Source organism: Cydia fagiglandana, chromosome 16, assembly GCF_963556715.1.
Source record: "Cydia fagiglandana chromosome 16, ilCydFagi1.1, whole genome shotgun sequence".
NCBI classification, from domain to species: domain Eukaryota; kingdom Metazoa; phylum Arthropoda; class Insecta; order Lepidoptera; family Tortricidae; genus Cydia; species Cydia fagiglandana.
This window is the reverse complement of record NC_085947.1, coordinates 5,310,002-5,336,690: the sequence shown is the minus strand read 5'-3', so window position 1 is coordinate 5,336,690 and position 26,689 is coordinate 5,310,002. Positions and strand designations below refer to the sequence as shown.

Genomic DNA, 26,689 nt, shown 5'->3' with positions numbered 1-26,689 from the left:
CATAGAAGGTAGGATCCTAAGGTTGCCTCCAGAAACTCGCGAACTAAATTGACAGGTCAATATGCACAAATGATACCACAGTTTGGCCAGTGCTGTTCGTATCGATATTTTCAAAAAAGTTTGAATTAGAGAATATCGCGAGAATCCACCGCTAGCGGCGCTACTGTTGCGCGGTCAATTAAAATGTATCTTTAAGTAATTTAAATTATTTTACAAATGTTACTTGGTATTTCGAAAATTGTGCAATTTTATAGTAATAAATACTGGATAAACATATTGTAGGTAACTAAATAAATATTTTATTATATTTATTTTATTTTATTTGTTAGGAAAACTTACAGCTAGAGTAACAATAAGTTGTAGGTGATAACATAGAAACAGTGATTTTGGCTCAAAATACAAATAAGGCCGACCCAGAAGGGAAAATAAAATTAGGTCAGAATTAAAATACAGTTAGACCAAAAAAGTCTGCAGCGATTTTAATAGCACACGCAGTGTAAGTATTATTTTATACGTCAAAATTCTATGAAATTATGACGTATTAAATAACAGTTGCACTGCGTGGGCTATCAAAATCGCTGCAGACTTTTCTTGGTCTAACTTTAATTATCGACCAATCTCATCTACCGGTCACATTGTATAAAATTAAATCACCAATTTTAGATTTACGGCGACAACCGCGAGCTCTTGATATAAACAACTTGCCCCCAAACCTGCATATTAAGAGCCAACAGGAGTGGTCATATCTCCATACATACGTACTCGACTGTTTCCTCCGTGGGTTTTGATGCTATGTCGCAATGATTTGTCGGACCGTTTTGCTTTTTTTTGATATTTTTGTTTTTTAAGGCGCTAGAGCCTTTCAAAAATGGACTCTTTGACTATGCCGCAATGAGAGACGTAGTATTCAAAACGGATATCAATTAGCCAAAAAAGTAAAACGGTCCGGTACAGATAATTTCATAATCATTTAGATTTCCAAATTTGGTTACGATTGGTTAAGTTTTGGAGGAGGAAACACTCGAGTACAAAACCTCGATTTTAGAGATTTTTAAGAAGGATTTTTCGCCTTGTTCTTATCGCACTAGTTATAGGAGCCGCTTCCGTTAGCGAGATGTGTATATTTACCTAAAATCAGCTCCTGTTTCGTCTTAACATTGAAATTTGTCAGTTTCACATCCGCACCTCCTGATTTGATTGGTAACGTCACAATCTTACAATCGAATCAACCACTTTTCTCGTCACATTCATAATACAAGTCGAAATCGTTTGTGACCCCTTTATAATTAATTATCACATGGGTAGTAAGTGCATCTTACTTATCGATATCATTTTATCGACATATACCCCTGACTATTTTTTCTTTGCTATTCCTGGTATCATTTTATTTGTCAAACTCATGTCAATTTAGTTCGCGAGTTTCTGGAGGCAACTGTAGATTAATGTTAAAACCGTTAAAACCTCATTTCTTAACCTTTGTCTATGATTTATTTAATCAATTATTTGTCTATGGTTCTAAATAGGGTTTTTTAATCTAGATTTTACGGCCAGATTTTTATTGTTACAATAATCTGTTAAAATAATTAATTACATTATGAAATGGAAAACTATTCACATCTGCATTAAAAATATACCAATGACATTTTATTTGACAGTTATGTCTGCCATTCATAAACTTTGCATATCTGTGGTCGACAGCGGGTGTAGTAGTATCGTGACTTTCAATCCTTATTTATTGTAAAAGTTTTGTGTATTATTAACACTTATCTGGCTTTTATTATAAAGTAACTGATAAAATGCCTAAATACTCAGGTAAGTCAATCTTAGATGTGATCTCCTGTTGTAGTATTAGAAAATCAGTGAGGTTATAATCGTTAAATTGACATCAAAATTGTATTTTTGTGATAATTGCAGTGTTCTGGGCTCGTTATTCATTTTATCAGGGTCATAATTTATGAACATCTAGCCATAAACTTGTCTCTAACAATGAAACGCATTTGCTGTGTCATGGTGGCCTAAAATGGTCAACAAGGACCTTACTCGGTGTACGACCGGCATTACAATTTTCTTTATTTATTTAATTACTTTCGTGTTGCAATATTTTGAAGTTTCATTCCATAGTTCTTTGTCATAAAAATTACCTTCAAATGTAGGTCAACTTCCAAAATAAAGTTACTAAAATGTACAACAGCAAATTATTATTTTATTTGGATTTATAATGGAACTTTGCTGATGATTATCAGTTATAGAGCATTTTATCATATTGTTTTAGAACCACAGTTTTAGTATGAATGTCAAAATTCTCAATTGAATTTATTTGTAATTGCAGTAAAAGTCAAATGGGGCAAGGAGATGTTTCCGGGCGTGGAGGTGAACACAGATGACGACCCTGTGCTGTTCAAGGCCCAAATATTTGCTTTGACGGGGGTGCAGCCCGAGAGGCAGAAGGTTGTGTGCAAGGGGGTCACACTGCGGGATGAAGAGTGGGGCAACTTTAAGCTTGTTAATGTGAGTGGTTGAGTTTATACCAGTCTGAACACTTTCTGGGCATTTTAGGCCTGTGCACACCGGCTGCGTGTGCGTGACGTGCACGTGCGCGTGCGGCGTTGTAGTATACAGATCCTTATGAGAGACGGCACACCGCTTGCGTGACGTGTGCAGCTCGAAAATTTTAGCGCACGCACCCGCGCACGTCACGCACACGCAAGCCGGTGTGGCTCGGCCTTTATTCTTACATGCCAATGTAATGGTACCTTCAGCAGAGTATACATAAAATATTTTTCATCTTGCCTGTTCGGAAAGTTCACCTTTCATAGGCTAATAATAATAACCGGGTGGAAAATTGCATTTTCCACCCTAGGGTGGAAAGTATTTTTTTTTTTAATTTTTACTTTGATCAATGGCTAACAGCAATGTACGCCATATTATTCAGTTAAAAGCTCTCATATTAGCTTCCGCATGACTGAAATTGGCGCCGTTTACATTTTCAAGTGATTCAAGTGACTTATAGTTATGTGGTTTACCTATGTTCTGTTATTAATTTGTTCTAAAAAAATACACTTACCAATAATAAACCTACATTTCTCGTGTTTGACTTTCCTCATAGTCGAAATTAAAAGTAGAGTGTTTAACTGGGGTAAACGTAACCATCTCACCCTCGAACTATTGGCGCTCGAACGAAATGGGTGAAATGGTTCACTTTCCACCCTTGCTTAACAATCTACTATTGAACAAATCCAATTGTGTTTTGTAAATTTGTAGTATGATGTAGTATGCTGTAACACAATTCTGTTTGATGCAATAAAATTCATTATATATAATCATCTTAAAAAATTTCAATTACAATGTAAACTCCATATAATGTCACTCAATATAACGATTCACTCCCTATAATGTCAAAATTTGTTGGCTATAGTTGCTTTACTTTAATCTCTTATAACGAAAACTCTCTATAGCGTCAAAAAACGACCGGTCCCTTGAGTGTAGCTATATTCAGTTTTCACTGCATATAATTGACATGAAAAGGTGATCCATAACTTTTTAAAATTTCAAGGATGGTCTGCAGTAAAAATGAATATGATTTAACCCTCATTATTAGGGGTCATCCATTAATAACATCACACGTTTAGGGGGGAGGGGGTTAAGAAAATGTGACATATTGTGACATGGGGGAGGGGGGAGACACAAACTTTGTGACGTCACTTTAACTTCATCAGTAACCGAAAATTTATTTAAATTATTTTATTTGCTGTACATTTAAATAACAAGTTTTTAAAACGATAATAGTTTTTATTCGTTTAATTTTCTTTCCTAACCAGTTTTGGGTTATAAAATTACTAGTGTCCGACCGAAGGTTCGGTTTCGGTTACGGCCAGTTTCGGCCTAAATATCATGTTTCGGCTGTAGTTTCGGTTTCGGCCAAAAAACGGCCGAACCTTTCGGCCGGGCCGAAACTTACGAAATGGTACTTCGGAATAAGACCAAAAGTTGTAGAATAAGTAGGACAACAATATTAATACCTACATATTATACTGATTCATGTATAGGTACAGTAATTAATTGGTTTATTATAAAACACAATTCCACTAATGAGGGCGCCACTGGACGGTCGACGCAGTCTTAAGAGGCTGTCAATACCTATAACGCGCACACTGTCTAATTGTTTCGGAGTGAATGAGTGATTTTACCTCAATTTACTATTGGTTTGTGTTCCACATGTCCTCTACTTCAGCTTAGCCTTTGGCCTCCCTGCGCCATGCTCGGCCTGCGGTCTCGCTTTTTAATACAATGGACATTGGTTGGAGTCTGTGCTCAACTACTTATCTTGAAGCCTGAAGCACGGCTTTGACTTGGCAAGAAAGTTCGCCTCACTTCGGACTTCTAGACCCAGGTGAAGGTTGGTACCCGGCCTTGCGATATTGTCAACAAAAAATTTCGCGCTCGCGTTTTTGGTTGGTTTTTTGGTTGACCCTGTATCTACATGTTAACTTGACTGGTGAATGAGTGATAGAGTTAGACCAAGAAAATTCTGCAATGATTTTGATAGCATAATACGCAGTGCAACTAGTGCAAATGTTATTTATACGTCATAATTTCATAGAAGTTTTGACGTTTAAAATAACACTTGCACTGCGTGTGTTATCAAAATTGTTGCAGAATTATCTTGGTCTAACTCTAGTAATTTTCTTAAAAAACTGCTTAAGTAACATCAATTTCAAGGATATTGGGTGTTGACAGCCCCATAATATGTGTATAAAAGGGGTTTTATGACATTTTTTCAACGATTTTAACAAGTCTACAAAAGTTTCGGTTTCGGTTTCGGCCGAAACTAGAGCCAAAGCCGAACATTCGGTTTCGGTTTCGGCAAAAAAACATGTTTCGGTCGGACACTAAAAATTACTAATATTTATATCGTCAAAAATATTTTGATAAAATATTAATAATACTTAGGTAGTTACTTAATTCGATTTGGCGATCTCGTAGAAAAAATGTGACGTTACACTAGGGGGGAGGGGTTTGCCAAATGTGACCAAGTGTGACAAGGAGGGGGGGAGGGGTCAAAAACCCTAGAAATTCGTGTGACGTAATTAATGGATGACCCATTATTTGCAGAATGCCATAGTTCTAGTGATGGGCAGCAAGGAGGAGGACGTGCCTGCAGCCCCGGTGGAACAGACCAAGTTCGTGGAGGACATGAATGAGTCGGAGCTGGCTACCGCTGTAAGTATTTGCCTATACAGTGTGGAAAGATAAGTCGAGCCCTGGAGGGAAACTACCTTAAATCCTTAAGCTGGCTCATTTTACTTATTTATTATTATTGTGGTGTTGTGGGCCTTTGAGTGTCGCATCGACCAGCATTGATCTATTGTGACGGCCCTTTAAAGTTCATTACTAATGCCCGTTGCATCCAGAAAGTTCCAGATTCTTTGGGCCGTAATGTTCTGTACCTCATAGGGTTGCACTACGTGTCGCCCTAGTTAGTAGGTACTTCTTTTTGACATTAGTGGTCCACAAGAGCAGAGAATGTGTATTGCAGTCTCCTCTGACTCCTGACAGAACCTGCATGTCGCATCTTGTTTCTCTCTCTCTTTCTACTTTTACTTAAAGGAGAGGTGTTAAAAAGAAACAAAACTGCATTCAAACATTTTTCTTGTTTTTCTTCAATTTGGCTTGTCTAAAAAAATCTTGAGTACTAAATATTAGATTTTATGGATAATTTGTATGACAGATGAGTGTAAGACCTAATGTTTCTTGGAGAAATGTTATCATTAACATTAACTGCATCGACTAGTCGAATAAAATTGCGAGTGTTTATTTTTTGGAATTTTTAGTCGGTTCGAGTCCCGGGCGAGGCAAGCAAGTTTTAGAAAATCTTTGAATGCAGTTTAGTTTCTTTTTAAAAATAAAGGAATGTCTCCTTTAAGTAAAATGAGCTAGCTTAAGGATTTAAGGTAGTTTCCCTCCAGGGCCCGACTTATCTTTCCACACTGTATATTGACTAGTAAACCCACTATAGCTATACCCTACACTACATCTACAACTACCATAGCTATAGGTATATGGTAATTAATGGGGTTGGCAGGTCGAAGTATTTAGCAGATGGCGCCAGCATAGCTTGCCCTGTTAATCCCTAGAATTGTGTCCAATTTTTGTTGTTTAATGGAATTTTGTCCTGGATGTCAGCCCTTTACGCCAAATCTTATAGAAAAAGGGCCAAGCTATGATGGCGTCATCTATGCAAACCTTTGGTCAATCCCATTGGAAGAAAATTATCAATTGACCATGTTGAAAAAGTAATGCAATGATGTGTCTTAGATGTCATTATGAGGTCTCTGTGATATTTTAAAATATAATTTAAAAAGCTTTGTTGAAATATTATTTTGATAAAACAAATATTTTTTATCTTTGTAGCTGGACCTCCCCGAGGGACTGATAAACTTGGGCAACACTTGCTACATGAATGCCACCGTGCAGTGCCTCAAGACTGTTCCAGAACTGAGGAACGCACTCCTCAATTATAACAAAAGTGAGTTTATTGACCTTTTGTTTGTGCTTGGAAACTTTGGAAAGTCAATGTATGATAAAAATAAATAAGATATGAAGCATAACATTGCCTAATTGATTGGTAGCTTTGGAATACACTACTTTTTTGTTCAATAACAGGCATGGTTGTGATTTTAGTAGTTTATGTATATAGGTGTATGTTCCAACATAGCAACAGAACTATCTATAAGTAGTTAAGTACTGACCAAATGTTGGCTTTTGAGGTGGATTAAAAAGATTTTTTTTTTTAAAAGCATAGGGTGATATGTAACTCTTTAACAAGTGGCTCTTCGTTGTGCAAAAAATTAGATACAGTTTTGGTAGTGTGTTAAATTGAACCCCTCACGTCTCACCACTTTGTCAAAATCCTCAAAGTTCGAGGCGTTTTTGAAGCTTCGTTAATTTTGCATGTAACCACATGTATGCCGTGTTCGATATTGCGGTTTGTAGGGATTAATTGATCAACGCAGGCCTGACAAAGGTGATTTGTTTGTAGACAGCGGCGGCGGCACGGCGGGCGAGCTGACGGCGGCGCTGTCCGACACGGTGGCGGCGCTGGAGGGCGGCGGCGCAGGCGCATGCGCGAGCGCGGCGGCGCGCATGCTGCGCGCGCTGCACAACACCGCGCCGCGCTTCGCCGAGCGGGCTCCCGGCGGACACCTAGCGCAGCAGGTCAGTGTCCGACACGGTGGCGGCGCTGGAGGGCGGCGGCGCAGGCGCATGCGCGAGCGCGGCGGCGCGCATGCTGCGCGCGCTGCACAACACCGCGCCGCGCTTCGCCGAGCGGGCTCCCGGCGGACACCTAGCGCAGCAGGTCAGTGTCCGACACGGTGGCGGCGCTGGAGGGCGGCGGCGCAGGCGCATGCGCGAGCGCGGCGGCGCGCATGCTGCGCGCGCTGCACAACACCGCGCCGCGCTTCGCCGAGCGGGCTCCCGGCGGACACCTAGCGCAGCAGGTCAGTGTCCGACACGGTGGCGGCGCTGGAGGGCGGCGGCGCAGGCGCATGCGCGAGCGCGGCGGCGCGCATGCTGCGCGCGCTGCACAACACCGCGCCGCGCTTCGCCGAGCGGGCTCCCGGCGGACACCTAGCGCAGCAGGTCAGTGTCCGACACGGTGGCGGCGCTGGAGGGCGGCGGCGCAGGCGCATGCGCGAGCGCGGCGGCGCGCATGCTGCGCGCGCTGCACAACACCGCGCCGCGCTTCGCCGAGCGGGCTCCCGGCGGACACCTAGCGCAGCAGGTCAGTTGTACTACGTCCGATCCGGATCCCATCCGAACCGTAGTCGTTTACTCCACGAATCGTTCTTTCGTGCTATACGACCAGCCCGTTCCCACTTCAAATTAGCTACGCATTTTACAACATCCGTGACCTTGCTCTGCTGTCTCATTCGTTTTACGGTCTCTCAATGTGACCTTGACGTCACCATTTTTCTCTCATGTGCCCGCTGGTCAACGTTAAATTTAAATAATATGTCTTTGGTGAGAACCCAGGCTTTTTTTACTTACTTTTTTCAACCAAAGTAACTTAATAAATTGTATTAATCCAGGATGCCTCCGAGTGCTGGACGGAGATAGTGCGCGCGCTGCAGCAGCGTCTGCCAGTGTCCCCGCCGCCGCCGGTTAACGCCGACAGGTCCGTATTTTATACGAGTCTTAGGGTCGGTTGCACCAAACTGTTCGTATCGTTAAAGAGTTCGCAAAATTTTTATGTATGGAAAGTTTCATAGTAAGGCGCCGGGGCGCGCTGGCTGACGTTGCCCAGTCTGTCAAATGTGGTTAGTGCAACTGGCCCTTAATGCCGGTTGTACCATCCGCACTTGACAGACTGATCAACGTCACCCGGCGCGCCGCGGCGGTTTACTATGAAACTTTCCATACAATCAAAGCGAACTCTTTAACGATGACATACAGTTTGATGCAACCGACTCTTACTCTAACTGGATGAGCAACAAATAATTGACTTACTTTTTTTCCAAAGGTTTTGAAAATAAAAGATCACATCATTATATTCATTATAAAATTATTTAAAAACAGGTCCAACGGGTAATTTTACTCGTAGTCAAATATCGATCTACAAATGTTGAAATACTCAAAACGGATTTAAGAAATATGTTGAGCCAGAATTGACTAAAATTACACTTTAAAAAAAAATCTCGTAAGTACCCTAGAGGAGTAAAGATAAATTCACAGGAACCCTTCTACATATGTATAATGCTAACTAAAGAACATGTTCATTATAACAGGGCATCAATAGTAGAGCAGTACTTCGGCGGCACTCTGGACGTGGAGCTAGTGTGCTCGGAGGCCGAGGAGACCCCCACCAAGGCGCGCGAGACCTTCCTGCAGCTGTCCTGCTTCATCTCACAGGACGTCAAGTACCTGCAGTCGGGGCTGCGCTCTGTGAGTAATGTTATAACAGGGCATCAGTGGTGGAGCAGTACTTCGGCGGCACTCTGGACGTGGAGCTAGTGTGCTCGGAGGCCGAGGAGACCCCCACCAAGGCGCGCGAGACCTTCCTGCAGCTGTCCTGCTTCATCTCCCAGGACGTCAAGTACCTGCAGTCGGGGTTGCGCTCTGTGAGTAATGTTATAACAGGGCATCAGTGGTGGAGCAGTACTTCGGCGGCACTCTGGACGTGGAGCTAGTGTGCTCGGAGGCCGAGGAGACCCCCACCAAGGCGCGCGAGACCTTCCTGCAGCTGTCCTGCTTCATCTCCCAGGACGTCAAGTACCTGCAGTCGGGGTTGCGCTCTGTGAGTAATGTTATAACAGGGCATCAGTGGTGGAGCAGTACTTCGGCGGCACTCTGGACGTGGAGCTAGTGTGCTCGGAGGCCGAGGAGACCCCCACCAAGGCGCGCGAGACCTTCCTGCAGCTGTCCTGCTTCATCTCCCAGGACGTCAAGTACCTGCAGTCGGGGCTGCGCTCTGTGAGTAATGTTATACTTAACAGGGCATCAGTGGTCGAGCAGTACTTCGGCGGCACTCTGGACGTGGAGCTAGTGTGCTCGGAGGCCGAGGAGACTCCCACCAAGGAGCGTGAGACCTTCCTGCAGCTGTCCTGCTTCATCTCACAGGACGTCAAGTACCTGCAGTCGGGGCTGCGCTCTGTGAGTAATGTTATAACAGGACATCAGTGGTGGAGCAGTACTTCGGCGGCACTCTGGACGTGGAGCTAGTGTGCTCGGAGGCCGAGGAGACCCCCACCAAGGCGCGCGAGACGTTCCTGCAGCTGTCCTGCTTCATCTCACAGGACGTCAAGTACCTGCAGTCGGGGCTGCGCTCTGTGAGTAATGTTATAACAGCCGGCCTAGCCAAGGTTACAATCGATATCGCTTCGACAACGAAAAGCTTTATGTCTCTCTATCACTCTTCCATATTAGTGCAACAGTGACAGTTGCGTTTCGATCGCTACGGAGCGTAAGCGATTGGCATCTTGGCTACGCGGCCAGGACATCAGTGAGCGCTGGCGGCGCTGGCTGACGGTATCGGTGGGGTATTTTCCTTCGTCAGTGTGCACTGCGTGTAAGAAATCCTCTTCGATGATCTGCGCTGCGCTCCGCCTGTTTGCGCAGGCTTTGAGTATAATTTGAATGGTAACATCAAATTTAAATTAAAAGCCTCTGTTGTGTATTTAAATAACAAAAAAACAAATGGTCATAAGCTGTTAGTAAAATATTTAGTCATTTTAAACACATTTTGATTCGAGTGATTCTTTGTACCGAGTTACCAATTAAAACTTACTTGTTTTGAAATTCATGTATATGCATATTGCAGATATGGACTCTTATTTCGACCACTACTACAAGTGTCAAATTTAATAGAGGTGCTGCAGTTACCATGTGTTACACTTTTATAAGTGCAGCAAACTGTCTTTCATAATCACACAATATTATTAAACTTATTTTTACATGATTTGTTTTTTTACAGAAAATGTCAGAGCAAATCACAAAACTATCAGAAACGCTGGGGAGAGATGCGATCTACACAAAAACGGTAACTTTTATATTCATTTTCTTGTCTGATCTTCACGATAAGAAGCAGTAACGTGTCATTCTATAGAACTTGCTAACTATGTAAACAAAAGTCACTAGTAAATTCATCATTCAGAGACAATCTCAATATGGGGGTTTGTTTAGATAGTTAGCAAGTTCCATAGAATGACACTTTACTTGGAGTTTTCTTGATTTATCTGTTAACCCTTTATAAGGAGGCATAAGGGTTTAGAAATTATTCAAAATTGAACCGCATTAAAATAAAGTTCAGCAACAGGTGGGAAATTATCATCCCACCTAATAAAATAAGTTAATTATTCAATTAAATGTAACGGTTTGAACGAGAACGTGTCAAGTTCCTGTTCAGTGCTCAGCGAACCAAAAAAAAAATGAAAGAATATGGTTTTATGTTTCTGTAGCGATTTCACTAAATGTATGTTTCAGTCAAAAATCTGCCGTCTCCCAGCATACCTGACAGTGCAGTTCATCCGCTTCTACTTCAAAGAGAAGGAGTCCATCTACGCCAAGATTCTCAAGGACGTCAAGTTCCCCGTCGAGCTGGATGTGTACGAGCTGTGCACGCCGGAGCTGCAGGAGAGGCTCATGCCGATGAGGAATAAGTTCAAGGTGAAACGGACTTTATTACGATGGGTTTAGATTAATTTTAGGTAGTCGACGGAGTTGCAAGCGAGGCTCATGCCGTTGAGGAATAAGTTTAAAGTGAAACAGACTTTATTACGATGGGTTTAGATTCATTTTCGATAGTCAACGGAGTTGCAAGCGAGGCTCATGCCGTTGAGGAATAAGTTCAAGGTAAAACGGACTTTATTACGATGGGTTTAGATTCATTTTAGGTAGTCAACGGATATTAGAAGATTAAAGACGTTAAGATTCCTGTCAAATTGGATGTGTACGAGCTGTGTACACCGGAGTTGCAAGCGAGGTTCATACCGATAAGGAATATCGATAGTTCAAGGTAAAACGGACTTTATTGCGTTGGATTTAAAGTGATTTTAGTTGTCACAATTACGTGAGAGGTTCTTGAGGATTTTTTGACCTCCCCTCTCCCCCTGGTGAGATGTCGTGAGATTTATATTTCCGCACAGACTCAAACTTAATGAGGTTGTTAGTTTTAAGTCATCTTAGTAAATATATATTGATTTTATAGTATTTGTATCAGTTTTTATAACGCTATATGTATTTTATTTTTATTAGCTAAACTAACTAAATAATAGTGGTAAATCTTGACATATTCTCAAGTTCTTTGAATGAATTCACAATATGAGAATTGTATATATTATGTTATAGACAAAATGACATACTTTAGATATGTTTTTTAATAGTTACACTATTGTCTTAGGTTTACCTGTAAAAATAGTTGTAAGTAAGTGTGGAAATAAATTAAATGAATATTCCTGTTGCAGGAATTAGAAGACGCGTCAGTCGAGTCATCGTTACACGCGAAGAATAAGAACCACGGCGACACCAAAAAGGACTCCAAACCTAAGAAAGCATTGCCATATTGGTTTGAAGATGGTAAGTTTGTGAAACAGACTTTTGTTCGTCAAGATAATTTGTGACGTTTTCCACCAAATCATCATCATCATCTCAGCCATAAGACGTCCACTGCTGAACATAGGCCTCCCCCTATGGGGGGTGAATGCCATAATCGCCACGCTTGGCAGGCGGGTTGGCGATCGCAGTCGAGTACACCGAATTTGAGGGACGCTGCTGCCCGTCCACCGGTGGTCTTGGACGTAGTTTAAGATAAAGATAAGATAAAAAAAGATAAAAAATAGTTTATTCAAGTAGGCATATTACAATGCGCTTATGAACGTCAAATAAACCTTTACCGGCTCCAACCGTACACCTCTGCCCCGAGAAGATTTAAATCCCCCCTCAATTGGAGGAGGAAGGACATACCCGGGTCCACCAAATGGTTACTTATATTCATAAAGCTACAAAATTTTAATAAACCTACCACGTGGTCGACAACGGATAAAGTTTTTCTTTTCGTTGAAAACGTCACATTTTTTGTTTAACTTTGTGTATTTCCAATCATATATTCCAATTTTTTTTTTCATTATGATGTCTATCGTTCCTCAACGCATCAGCGGAGCGACAACTGATGTTCATGTGGCTTCATTATACAAGGTGCTCACGAGGAATGCGAGAGATTTTAAGTATTTTAACCACGCATTTCTGAGGTCAAAAGAAGGAGAAACTTCTATGAAATTATGACGTATAAAATAACACTTGAACTGCGTGTGCTATCAAGATCGTTGGATCGTTGCAGACTTAACTTGGTCTGACTCTATGTCATGCGCGTTAAGCGTGAGCCATAATGCGGATTGAAGTCTCAATTTTTTTTGTTTACAGACGTAGGTAGCAACAACAGCGGGTACTACCGTCTCCAAGCCGTGTTGACGCACAAGGGCCGCTCGGCGACCAGCGGTCACTACGTGGCCTGGGTGCTGCGCGGCAACACGTGGCTCCGCTGCGACGACGACGCCGTCACGCCCGTGTCCGAGGAGGAGGTGCTCAAGCTCAGCGGCGGAGGTGAGTACTGGGCCCGAGGCACTACGTGGCCTGGGTGCTGCGGCAACACGTGGCTCCGCTGTGACGACGACGCCGTCACGCCCGTGTCCGAGGAGGAGGTGCTCAAGCTCAGCGGCGGAGGTGAGTACTGGGCCCGAGGCACTACGGGGCCTGGGTGCTGCGCGGCAACACGTGGCTCCGCTGTGACGACGACGCCGTCACGCCCGTGTCTGAGGAGGAGGTGCTCAAGCTCAGCGGCGGAGGTGAGTACTGGGCCCGAGGCACTACGGGGCCTGGGTGCTGCGCGGCAACACGTGGCTCCGCTGTGACGACGACGCCGTCACGCCCGTGTCCGAGGAGGAGGTGCTCAAGCTCAGCGGAGGAGGTGAGTACTGGGCCCGAGGCACTACGGGGCCTGGGTGCTGCGCGGCAACACGTGGCTCCGCTGTGACGACGACGCCGTCACGCCCGTGTCCGAGGAGGAGGTGCTCAAGCTCAGCGGCGGAGGTGAGTACTGGGCCCGAGGCACTACGGGGCCTGGGTGCTGCGCGGCAACACGTGGCTCCGCTGCGACGACGACGCCGTCACGCCCGTGTCCGAGGAGGAGGTGCTCAAGCTCAGCGGCGGAGGTGAGTACTGGGCCCGAGGCACTACGTGGCCTGGGTGCTGCGCGGCAACACGTGGCTCCGCTGTGACGACGACGCCGTCACGCCCGTGTCCGAGGAGGAGGTGCTCAAGCTCAGCGGCGGAGGTGAGTACTGGGCCCGAGGCACTACGTGGCCTGGGTGCTGCGGGGCAGCACCTGGGACATTTCATGAAACAAGGCTCGGAACCGGTTTAAAAAATAGTGGTAAACACCGGTTTATTTCAATTTTACTCCGAAATATCATGAGAATGCGAAAGTTTTAAGAATTTACTGTCACCTAAATAAATCGGTTTATTCGACGATCGACGAAACGGCCGGCCGGCATAGGAAGTAACCAGTTTTTATTGTTCTAAACCAGTCAATCTGACAAGAACTTTATGAAAATGTTCTCCTAGAAACCGGTTTAAAACAAACGATTTTACGAACGGAACCGAAATTAAAAGGTTATGAGCCAAGTCCATGATAACGGTTTGGAAAAACCGGTTTTCGTTTGATAAGAAATAACCGTATATAATTTCAGGTGACTGGCACTGCGCCTACCTGCTCCTGTACGGGCCCAAGATCTGCGAGATCCCCGAGCCGCAGGACGCGCCCATGGTCACCGAGGTCACTGAGGACCCCATGCCGCCCGGACCCACTGCGCAGGCGTAGGCAGGACTGAATGACCATAAAGGATTACACATTGCTCCTTTCTGTTCTGGATAGCTTACGACATGGGAGCTATAAACATTGATAATCAGCCTAAAGCAGTTTACTGCTGTATACAGACTTCTAATGGTGCGTCGCAATGCCTGTTCAGGATTTGCTAACTGCTGACATGAACTAGTGTTGGAATTTGAAGCTCTTCGAAGAAGAAGTAGGTACTTCTGACATTGTTTATCTGTGTTTTGTTGTAAGTATACAACTTGAAATTGGCTTCGGTATCCTTAACTTTCGGAAACATACTTGTTTTTTTTTTCTATAATCTCAGCGTGACCCTACTTCTGATATTTTTGGACTATATAACATTGCATTTCCCACAGCGCAAATAACTGCGCTAAAATTATTCGGGGCTATTCATAAAATACGTCATTTAAAATTAGGGGGGGGGGGGGGGTCTGGACATCGGATGATGGTAGCACACAGGAGGAAACGGGGTCATTCGGAGCATGATTTTTGGATGATTTTAGGGAGGGGGGGTCAAAAATCGATGACGTACCTAATTTATGGACAGCTCCTTCGTATTTATTTCGAACACTTTATAAAAAGATAACGTGACTGTTTTGCGTGTAAGTTACATTCTCAAAATCTGTTTAAATTATGATCCGAATTAGTTGACGTATGATAAAGAATATGATTTCGTGTCCAAGTAAGAAAATAATACGTCAATAAATAACTCTTCAACATCGAAAATTCTCTTCGCTCTCATATGTTATACTATATAGTATAGGTATTTATTTGGCATTTCTACAATCAAAGAGTAATATCTACTCTTTATGTTGATGTATCCATAAAAAGTCTGATTTTGGAAATGGATTTTACCCGTAATATTAATATACAAACACTGATTGTAACTATACCATTATACTGATGTAGCACAAATTTTTAATAACATTTACTCTTCATTGTGAAGTATTAGAATTTAGTGTAAGCTAACTGACTGTCCACACAAAATTATACCTTATTTTCTGATAATAAGGTGTAATATTGTAGCTAAAACTGTATGTTCAACCAAATGTTTATCCCTGGACTTCAACTATAGTCAGGCCAACCAGGGGCCCATTTCTCAAACGGTATTAGACTAATATTATTAGTGTGTTGCCATGGCAACCCATACGATTTGACAGTTCGTGGACTAATAATATTAGTCTAATATCTTTCGAGAAATGGGCCCCAGCGGTGACATATATTTTGGTGCTGAACGCCCTGTAAAAGGAATGCGAATATGTTTTCTACTATTATCTCTGCTATATCCATATATCTAGTTACAGATGGAGTGATATATCCATTGCCATCGTATTTTCTCGGAAACGTTCGTAATTGCCATGCTACTTCAGTTAACCTCAGTACTTTTAGTACTGAGACTGACTAAAATAGCATAACACATTCGCGCGTTTTCGTGAAAATACGATGGTAAAGGATTATTCGAGCATTTTCACTTAACTGTGCACCTTTAACGGCCGGTTAGCAATCGTTACAAAACTGACGGTTAATGTCAAATCCTATACATTTTGTCAGGATTGTAACGATTAGACGTTAGGTACTGAAACACGACTTAAGTCGCGCATTAAAGTACAAGTTTAATGAAAATGGCCATTCACTACATCTAGTACTATGTATACTAACGTGGTTGGTTGGCCGGATTATATTTTATATTAAAAAAAATTGAGTACATGACGTGGTACTTCGGGCCAACGGCACCAGAGGGCTTACCGCGAACCACGTTCGACGTGTTGCCTCCCTGTCACACTTACGTACGAATTTACAAGTGCGACAGAGAGGCAACACGTCGAACGTGGTTCGCGGTAGGCCCTCTGTGATCGTTAATTTATTGTAAATGGCATTTTGAATGCGCTGTTAACTGCTTAAGGCATTTTGTTTTTATAGTTTCTCAATAAAATGTCGTCTGATTTCTCTTTATACAATGTAGTTAACTATTGAATTTTATAAGACTTATAAAATAAATATTGATCGAGAAATATTTTTCTATTATTTTTATTTCGATTTTTATTAGGGGCGCGATATTATCGTAGACTTTACACATATAGTCGACTAACGAACCGCCCCGGCTTCGCACGGGTAAACTTGAACAAATAATGCACCTAAACCTTGCTCAAGAAATAGGATTCATAGGTGAAAACTGCATTAAAAATCCATACAGTAGTCAAGAGTTTATCGCGAACATACATACCAACATACAAGCAGACTCGGCGGGGGATTTTGTTTTATAAAGTGATGAATCTTGGCAGTGGTAACAAAATGCGAGACGCAAATACACATTCGACCAAGAAATTGGTCCGCGGGACGAGGTGAGCGAAGTCCCGTGCCGTGATTGGTCCGTTCAAGGACACGGACGTCACACAAAGACACTTTCGACTCGAACATGGAGTAAAATTACCGTATGCGTGGCAGGGGGTAGCGGTACTATGCTCAGTCTGGAGGATGTTTTGTCTGTGATACCACCCTTAGCTATAGCCAAAAACCTGTCGACTGACACCTTCACCTCTTCCGAAAGACGATGTAGTTCAAAATGAAGTGACGTTGGCTTTCCGTTGACGCAAGAGTCGCATGACAGAGTGACATTTTCTATGGAAATTGGTTTGTTTTATACCAATATTAGTGTTATATTTGAATAAATATAATATAAGAGAATTATTTGAACCGTACAGTGCTTAATAAAATAGTTTTATGTAGGTATATGTAACTACAAAAGTATATTAAACGCTTTCATTTCGATATGGTAGTCAAAGGAATTGTAAAGTGCCTAAGAGCCTGTGTAGCTTTCGTCGGTGGTTTTGGGTTGGGGCAGCTGTACTATAACTTTATGCTTAGTGGCTTGATGCCTTACGATGTGGGACGTGTTGTATCTATGGTTCTAAGTGTTACCCTTGGTTAGTCATTTCATATCTTCACTTACTTAGAATTCGCTTCAATAACCAGTTTTATGGCACTATAACCATATTTAGTATCATGAGTAAAATATCACTCTCACAACAAATAAACCTTATAAGCAAATACCATACAATTTTCTATCCTTACGAAAATGTAGAAAATACAATGAAAAGAGTTAATAGAGCTCTTTTACGCTTAAGTGTGCATTGTCGCACCATACTGACCATACATGACTTACTTACCTACTTTGTATCCTGACATCAGTGGGGAGACACTTCTGACAACTCTGCTCCGTTTGGCTCAGCATTGCTCCGAGACTTGACTTTCCTTTTGCGTGCACGACCACAACGACCACTGATAAGATAAATGGCTTGAATTTTGACAACCTTGACAATAAATAGCCGAAGGGATAGTGCCATATATTAGAAAAGGATAGCATGATTCGACCCTGAACCGCTGTCAAACTTCGGGTTTGTAGGAAGTGTCCTTTCTGTACGGTAGTACTATTATTTCTTCTGTGCCTACATTGAGACTGGCCCGAAATGCTCTTGACTGATTTCACTTTACTTTTGATGCTAAATAAATGCAAAAAGACAATATGAGTTTATAGGTATTCAAGTACTTAACAGTTTTTTAATAGTAGGTAGGTATTACAATGCGCAATTCATCATTTAATTTCAGGTTTATTAAATGTAGCCGCAATCCAAATACGATGCATTTCCCTGCTAACTATTCCTATGTACCTCGGCAAGGACGGCCGCCGCGTGTTGAAGGGGTTAATACTGACTTATGTTGTTGCTGGTAAGCGCATACTTACTCGTTGGGTAAATACCCGGAAAATTGCGGGTCACTTCTGGATGAGATATTAGCTCAGGACCGGGAAAGTGGCGTACTAGAAGAGAGACCTATGCTCAGCAGTGGGTGATAAAGGGCTGATATGATGATGATAATGCATACTTAGGCTTCCTGTCCACTGAGGCGGTGATATGGGGAATCAACCAATAGCATTGGTTGTCATCTCGCGGATTCCATACACATCTCCGCTAGTCTCCGCCTCAATGGACAATATGGACATGCAGCTTTGTCCACTTCTTTCCCACCCTCGTCAGCCTTAACTTTTGGTATTGGTATGCTTTATTGTTAACCTTTTGACCGCCAGACGGCGAGGGAATATGCCGTGCCCCGAACGCCAGGCGATCGCGATTATTTAAGCGAAATTGAACTTTACGGAGTCCCGCGTAAGTCTCTATTGCATTGTCGAAGCTGACGGCTGTAGCCGTCGTTAGCGTCCTTGGCAATACTTGCCGATGACGTCCACAGCCGTCAGTAGTGGCGGTCAATGGGTTAATCAGTGCATGCCTGCTCTGCTTTTAACTTAAGCCCTTTCAACATTAAGTTCATGTTGTATACGGCCAAAATTTTACAGTATTCGACTATACCTACTCTTAGTTTGCTTAGAATAAAGTTTTACTATCAGTCTATCACGCAGTTTGTTATTTGCTTCCCTGGACTTTTGCAAATTTTGCAGTTGCAGAGCAAGTCTATATGTTTTAAAACCTTTTCAGTACCAGAGATGCGATACATTTTAGTTGACAATGCAATCGCGAGCAACTTTGTTTTTCTCATTGCTGTTTTTAGGGTTCCGTAGGTGCTCAAAGGGTAAAACGGGACCCTATTACTAAGACTCCGCTGTCCGTCCGTCCGTCTGTCAGGCAGGCTAGACAGTTGAAATTTTCACAGATGATGTATTTCTGTTGCCGCTATAACAACAAATACTAAAAAGTACGGAACCCTCGGTGGGCGAGTCCAACTCGCACTTGTCCGCTTTTTTACTTATGCTACATCGAAAACTTTCAGGGCCCATCATGAACATGAGTTTAAACGCTCGTGAGGTGGTGAGAGTGTTCGCGTGTAGTAACGAGTTGGCCCATAACCTGTCCGGTGTGCGGGACACACTGATCGCGCGCCCGCTGCGCCAAACCGTAGAGGGGATGGAAGACGAGATCAGACAAGCTGCAGAGACTCTAAAGTTCGTTTTTTTCTCTAATATTCTAGTAATCGGAAAGAGATTTATTAGTGGCAGTTCTGTTTTGGATAGGTATAACGGAAGTTGCAGTAATAAGGAGATTACAAATTGGCAACAATGTCGATAGATCGGGTCCCTAATATTGTCCAATCCCTACCATTGTTTGGCATGTCGCACCTTAAAGCATAGTGGATCTTCTACAAAAATAGGTTTCACTTTGTACTTTTCAGTGGCAGGTAGCGTAAACACCCCAACAATCGACATGTTAAGACCCAATATGCGACACCTTGCTGTCAACTTTTGTACTTGTCGATTTTTAGAGCTGTGTCGGACATTGGAACCTCTAAGTTAGTTAAAGAAAATAAAATAGTATAACATTAAGTTCCACTACAGTTACCGAGTAGGTAGGTGCGGTCGTTGGAAGCCGACTCAAACAACATCTCAGATGAGGTCTACCTACATATAATATATTCATTGTAAGTATCTTTTCACTGACAAACTAAAATAAAATAGTTTGATATCAAGCAGGCGTCGATTTAGAACTCTCAAGTTTAACAGATGTTGATTTAATTATAATTACTTATTCACCAGTTACTTCCAAGACGTGACTGCACCAATAGAAAGCGAGATCGAAGCAACCACCGAGCTGCATCAGAGTGTTGAACTGACGCGCACAGCCGACGATTTGATCCAAGGGAATCGCTCCGCTCACATCGAGTTCAAATATCAGTAAGAACTGTTATTGGTACGAGTATTTTATAGCGTAAAATTGTCAACAAATGGGAAATGGCTGTGTTCGGCGCGCGTCTTACTAAGAATCCAAGGAATTTAACCTAATAATTAGTCGTTTAAGGTATTTAAATATTTAAAAAATTCTAATTTAGTATTATGTTACTACCTGTGAGTTCCTATAATTGGCTTGTATTCACAGGTAGGTTGATTCACACCTGTGAATATAAATTCAGCAGAATATATATCAATTTAATGAGACTTCTTTATGCAGATCATCATCAGGAACAAACATGCCTTACTGATATCGATCGCGCAAACCTCTGGCTGCAATACTATAAATCAAATCTAAATTAAATCTCATCATAATATTGAGAAACCACAACTAAAAGCTAAAATATGCTTTTAGAATTTTGCCAAAAGACCAACGAACTGAGGTATACCAGAAAGAATATCTCAAGAAAACTGAATACCGTTGTAACAACGTGTTGTCGGCGGCCGTGTCGCGCACCCAGGAGCGGATGTCACAGGCAAGAAATTTTCTTTCTGTTCTCACTCTCAGCCCGGAAAGCGTCAACTTTAGGTACCTTTTTGGGTTTTTGGCCGTTTCTTGTCGCCGGTCTTTTTCTATGCCCTAACGTGGGCTATGGCTTCTTTGTCCTTGATTGGTCATCGATGATGGCCTGTGGGCTTTGTGGGTCTTCGTTGGCCTATCTGCGGCTTTGTGCATTGCTGGTTGCGGTTGAACGAACGTGTGCTAGATTTTTGAACGCCACAGACGGATTGACGTCAATGCAAAACCGTGACAACCAAGCCAAAGACGGCATTTGACATCGATCGTTTATTGATGAAAATCTACTGAAAAACACCCCACTTTTAGGTTGGCATATTCACAAAACTAAATTTTACCTCCGTGGCGTCATGGCACGGCAAATGGATGTGCCGTTTGGAGTTCAAAAGGCTAGATCCAATCTGCTGGTTGGTTCCAGACGTGGCAGAGGTGCGCCGAGAAGCTGCCGTGGCACGTCGCGTCTGTGTTTTGCGCGCCCCTGATGACGCGAGCGGCATGTGACGTGCCAAGCGCGCTGGGGGCTGGCATTTGTGACAGCAGAACGCAGGTTTACTCATTTTAACTTTATATTATACCTACCTAAATTATAATAAAACAATAAATATTCCTCCAATTTTTTTGCTCAAAGACCAACTGTAACGTAGGCGTTAAACAACATTAGGCGTTTTTAAACAGCGTTAATAAGGTATGTGTTCATAAATATATACTTATTTTATATAAAAGAAAAGGTTTCGTGGGGAAGATCAGTAGGTATTATACATTTATTTGCTTTTAAGGACAGTAGGTACAAGTTTATGACCTCACTACAGTTACTACCCATGAGGGCTTGATGTTCTAAAGCTCAAGTCAACTATCAAAGGACATTGTAAAAAGTATTCTACAAGCTTCTGATAAAGTGCAAAATGCAATAGCAAAATGTCAAAAACATACTCGTAAAGTATACCTACTTTTTGCGGCTACAATCCACATGCAACGTGTTGCATATGGTGGGTCCCGATGTCTCAATAAATCCGAGAATAGGAAACAGGTGATTTTTTTTTACATCGATTCTATGAAGTTTGGTCGCTTTTAAATATCTTTTAATAGACTTCCGGTTTCTATATTTTGCAAAATGACATCGTGGAGTGCGTCGTTGAATAACTTGTCTACATATTATTGTAAGTACTTAATTAAGTACAAAACACCTAGGCGATTGAAAATTATCTAGGTACCTACTGCCAGGCGTGGCTCACTCCGCGATTTCGTCGCTTTGCTACAGGTAGCTAAAAGTCCATCCGTTCGACCCCAATTTTGGGGTTTGCCATAAGCCGTCGCGCGTGGCGCTATCGCCATCTAGCGCCCATATCTGTGCTGATCGTGACAGACGCGTTTTGTTAGAGAGTGAGTCTTCTGTACCTAGTACTATTATTTATTCTGTGCTACTGCTATAGGTTAGACTATATACCTAGGAACCTACTACCTAACTAGTACATATTTTAATGTTCTTCGCAGATATCTGCAGGGCTAGGTGTTGGTTACGCGGCCCTCAAAGAAGCCAAGGCTGAGTTAATGAAAGGTCCCGATGAAATATCTGTACGCTATCAAGAACCTAATGAAAATGATGCATATGCTGATGTTCAGGTACTTACAGCAGTAGAAGTTGCTAAGCGGGCGAGGTGTTCAAAATAACCTTGACACGCTCTTATTCTCTTAACAATAAAGTCGCGTTGAGATCATTTTGAACACCTGGCCCGCTTAGCAAATTCTGCTGCTGACGGTACTCAAGAAAATGGTGTAGAGGCTTGAGTATGGACATAGATTCGTTGATTGTTTAAGATGTGGAAAGTTTAAGAAAAAAAAACCGGGCAAGTGCGAGTCGGACTCGCGCACGAAGGGTTCCGTACCATAATGAAAAAAAAAACAAAAAAAAGCAAAAAAAAAACGGTCACCCATCCAAGTAATGACCACTCCCGACGTTGCTTAACTTTGGTCAAAAATCACGTTTGTTGTATGGGAGCCCCATTTAAATCTTTATTTTATTCTGTTTTTAGTATTTGTTGTTATAGCATAGCGGCAACAGAAATACATCATCTGTGATAAATTTCAACTGTCTAGCTATCACGGTTCGTGAGATACAATCTGGTGACAGACGGACGGACGGACAGCGAAGTCTTAGTAATAGGGTCCCGTTTTACCCTTTGGGTACGGAACCCTAAAAATTGTGAACTTGACGGTTATGTGGAAGGCGCGGCACGGGTCCATACATTATGTTGCAAAACATGTAGCGCAGTACATCCATCTATTTTAATAGGTCAAACGTAAAGCCTAATAGTTGTTTAGTTTCTAGGCACTCTTCTATACCTAATCAAAAACTTTTTGGTATGCATTTTCTGAAACACGAGACTCGTACCTACTCGTGACTAAAAATAATATGAATTTCAGGCCGCGAAAGAGACTGGCGATCGCGTAAAACAAGCCTTCGAAGAAAAATTCTCAATCATTCAGAACGCCCTCGTCGTAGTGAACGTGTGCCAAGCCATACTGTTCCTGCGGATAGCCGTGGCAGCACAGGCATACCACGATTTATTCCTCACCAACATAGAGTTCGATAACGTGTATATCACCGACTTGTTTAGAAAGATCGAGAGGCGGAGGCTTATGAGGAGTCAGTACACGCTTTTGCCTCTGAAAAAGGTAATTATTTAAATAAATGAAAGAAGCGCCTGGCGTCCGTTTGGCTCGTTGGGTGGACGACATCCGGAAAATTGCGGGTCACTTAATTCTGGATTAGCTCAGGACCGGGACAAGTGGCGTACTAGAAGAGAGGCCTATGCTCAGCAGTGGGCGATAAAGGGCAAGGGTATGATGATGATGATGATTTAAATTACAGTTTTGTATCTTTGGGTAAGGTCTTGGAGAATATAACCAAATGGAGACGAATTGTCTGTAATTTTCTGTACAAAACAGTCTACCGATTTTTGCGGGGGAGGGGCACGTCAAGTGTATACGTAATGTAAAAATAGTCATGGCATATAAACGTGAGTCCATACATACAATGTGTATGAAAAATGGTCATAGAGTTTCGACAGAGCGGAACGCCTGGTAATGGCTACTCAGTTTGGTTATATGGCACTGCTGGTCCTACCGCGAGCTAGCAAGCTATGAGCTATCGGCTATAAACACGAACAAAAGATAAGCACTCCCGTGTAAATAAAAGAGACACGGCGATATTTATAGCTCATCGCTGGGCGAGTAACTATAAATATCGCCGTGTCTCTTTTATTTACACGGGAGTGCTTATCTTTTGTTCGTGTTTATAGCCGATAGTTCATAGCTTACTAGCTCGCGGTGGGACCAGTGCCTATAGCCAGGCCGTAAAAAGTCTGTAGCGATTTTCATAGCCCACGCAGTGCAAGTGTCATTTTAAACGTCAATGAACTTCTATGAAATTATGACGTATTAAATAACACTTACGCTGCGTGGGCTATCAAATCCGCTGCAGACTTTTATTGGTGCGACTTTAACCTTTGTTTCGGTCGAAATAGGCGCTCGAAATTTCCTTCCGTGCTAACTCCCTATTAAAGTTATTAAATCATAATACCACAGATGGAACGCAGCCGCTACGTAGATGTATACTCTTTAGCGTACTCGACGGCAGACCGCCAGCGGTTGCTGACGCAGATGCTTAAGGTGCTGCTAGAGGTGAGTCATACAGAGTTCTAATTCTGCTCCCGAGTGTTAAGTATTTTTCACCACACAGCTCGGAAAGGCTTACTTTGCACTTCAAACACTGATAGCAAAGTTGCATTTTATTCACATGTGAGGCAAAGTAATCAAATGCAAAATTTGAGTCGTTTTCATAAGTTTAAAACACGCGCGTCGCGTTGTTTATATAAGTTTGCTGGTAGAATTGACTTTAAAATGATGATTTTGGATGATAAATATTAAATAACATTAATTTGGATTTGATTTTGTTTGATATTTTACATTTAATATTTGCTTCGGGTTGGTGTGGTGAAAAATTTTGTGTTTCACTCGGGGACAAATTTTGTTTAACCCTCGTGCTTTAAAACCCTCGCAACTCTCAAGATTCCAGTTTTCGAACCACTCGCTACGCTCGTGGTTCAATTTTGAACCTCGCTTTCGCTTGCTCAGGTATCAATATTAGCACGAGCGGTTAAACAACAACTTTGCACCCTTGTAAAACAAATAACTATTAAATATTAGAGAAACAAAATGCCCACAATTTTGGAACAGGTCAAATGTTGGCATCGCCGGAAGCTAATTTGGCTTAACACAATTTATGAAATTAAGCTCTGGCATGTCCTTATGTTTCAGAAAATAAGACAGTAGCTTATGTTTTTTGTTGTTTGTGATCCAGGTGGTGACAGCTACCACGTTCGTGATGCTGGATCGGCTGTTCTACGAGGCGCTGGATGTGGTGAGCCAGCATGCTAGGGTGGAAGCCGAGTCTGGCACTCGGGATTTGGAGATTGAGGTTAGTATTATTATCATACAATATTCAGCTGACAGCCACCGATGTAGGGAAAATTAGAGAACGCTAGGATATAAACCCAGAATGATCTAAAAGTCTTTGTTCTAGCTCCGTAGCTCGCTCATCGACCATGTATCTGATCTAATATAGTTAAGGATTTTTTAATTTAGGTAAAAAAGACATTATGACTCGTAGCCAACACAGTCTGTGTTGGCACGGCGACGAATTCTTGCTTGCCTCACCCTTGAATTATGCCGACCATCTTTTATATTTTACTTGCATTCACTAATCCAGGTGGAAGGGACAGGAATCGTAGCCAACACTATCCGCGCGATGATCTCGCACCTCCGTACAAGTCACGAGCAGGGCACGGCGACCAACACTTGCTTGCCTCACCCCCGCATAATGCCAGCCATCTTCTATTTGAGAATCTACGGGGGGTATCTTTGGGTAATGCTGCTGCTCTGTGTCAACCCTTATACGTCGCGATTGAGAAGGTAATCTTTAAATTGCAGCAATTTTTTTTGGTAGCTCTTAGGAAAATCTTTACTTATCGGAGATCTCTCAACACCAGGCTGATCTGTAGCTACTTCTACCCGCGGCGCGAAAAACAGCGAGTCTTGCACCTCTACAATGACATCCTAAAGAAGCGCGTGAGATTGGACGCCACTCTTCGCAGAAAGGCTGTCCAGGCAAGTCACATCACATCCCACCTTCATTCTAAGCAGTTTCGGTTTATTTAAGTAATAACAAGTTTCGGTTTATTTAAGCAACTACTTCAATCATCTAAATGTTGAAATGATTTTATAGCGTGTCCTGTACTTTTTCGTTGTGCAGTCAGTACGGGCCCACTATCTTTCCGGCGAGAGTCTCCTGCTCCGCTTCCCGAATATTTTGGGCTGGCTGCGGCTGTTACCAGCGGCCAGAATGGCTTGCCTAATCTGCGGCGAGATAGAACCCAGGAATGCTGGTAAGGTCACAATTTATATAGTATGAAGTAGTAGGTATAGCGGAAAGAGAAGAGTCGCAGAATATAAGGGAACCAATACATTTTACGACACTTCTCTTTCCGCGCAGACTCTAAGACGTGGTAAAAGAATATACAGTATGATCCAAACTTCCCCGGGCCTATGAAGGGCACATTTTAATTACCTACTTGCACATAGACATTAAGTACAGGTTTAAGGTATCTCAAATTATACGTCTCTTAGAAAGCGGGTGGAAGGCATGTGATATGCCGAACTGCCCGTTCCTGTACTGCGGGGAGTGCTGGCTCGAGGTCCGCGGACGCTGCCTCGCCTGCGACCCCAACCTCGCCGAGCTGAGTGACCAGGACTCACTCAGCGACGACGAGTTACCCGTATATTGATGGCCTGACGGACGTATATCTACTGTATCGCCATATAGCATTGCCGGATTCATAGTCAGGATTCGCTCAACGAGCCACCCGTATTGAGCTTTGTAAGGGCTACCGTGTGGTGTTTGATGTTTTAAACAAACAAGCCGGTAAGTTCTACGGCTGAGCATATAATTGACGCCTAAAAAATCTGGAATAACCATTTATTCCACTTTTTAGGC

At 42.6% G+C, this 26,689-nt stretch overlaps 2 protein-coding genes across 2 annotated transcripts; both read left to right on the top strand.

Annotated features, from left to right (window-relative positions):
• The first annotated feature begins 1,676 nt into the window (after positions 1–1,676).
• LOC134671790 (ubiquitin carboxyl-terminal hydrolase 14) lies at positions 1,677–14,799 on the top strand. Its single transcript, XM_063529619.1, has 12 exons — positions 1,677–1,812; positions 2,330–2,508; positions 5,113–5,220; positions 6,412–6,526; positions 7,040–7,215; positions 8,091–8,176; positions 8,787–8,943; positions 10,472–10,537; positions 10,981–11,163; positions 11,961–12,072; positions 12,916–13,095; positions 14,241–14,799. Exons 1-12 carry the CDS (start codon positions 1,797–1,799, stop codon positions 14,369–14,371), a joined length of 1,509 nt encoding a protein of 502 aa, XP_063385689.1. The 5' UTR covers positions 1,677–1,796; the 3' UTR covers positions 14,372–14,799.
• Positions 14,800–16,986: 2,187 nt separating this feature from the next.
• Positions 16,987–26,637, top strand: LOC134672157 (protein sneaky-like). The gene is made up of 14 exons (XM_063530060.1): positions 16,987–17,310; positions 17,993–18,112; positions 19,169–19,340; positions 19,929–20,066; positions 20,476–20,596; positions 21,056–21,184; positions 22,129–22,257; positions 23,059–23,310; positions 24,223–24,318; positions 24,998–25,114; positions 25,406–25,608; positions 25,686–25,807; positions 25,953–26,081; positions 26,323–26,637. The coding sequence occupies exons 1-14, from the start codon at positions 17,157–17,159 to the stop codon at positions 26,478–26,480; spliced, it is 2,040 nt and encodes a 679-aa protein (XP_063386130.1). The 5' UTR covers positions 16,987–17,156; the 3' UTR covers positions 26,481–26,637.
• Positions 26,638–26,689: the final 52 nt, after the last annotated feature.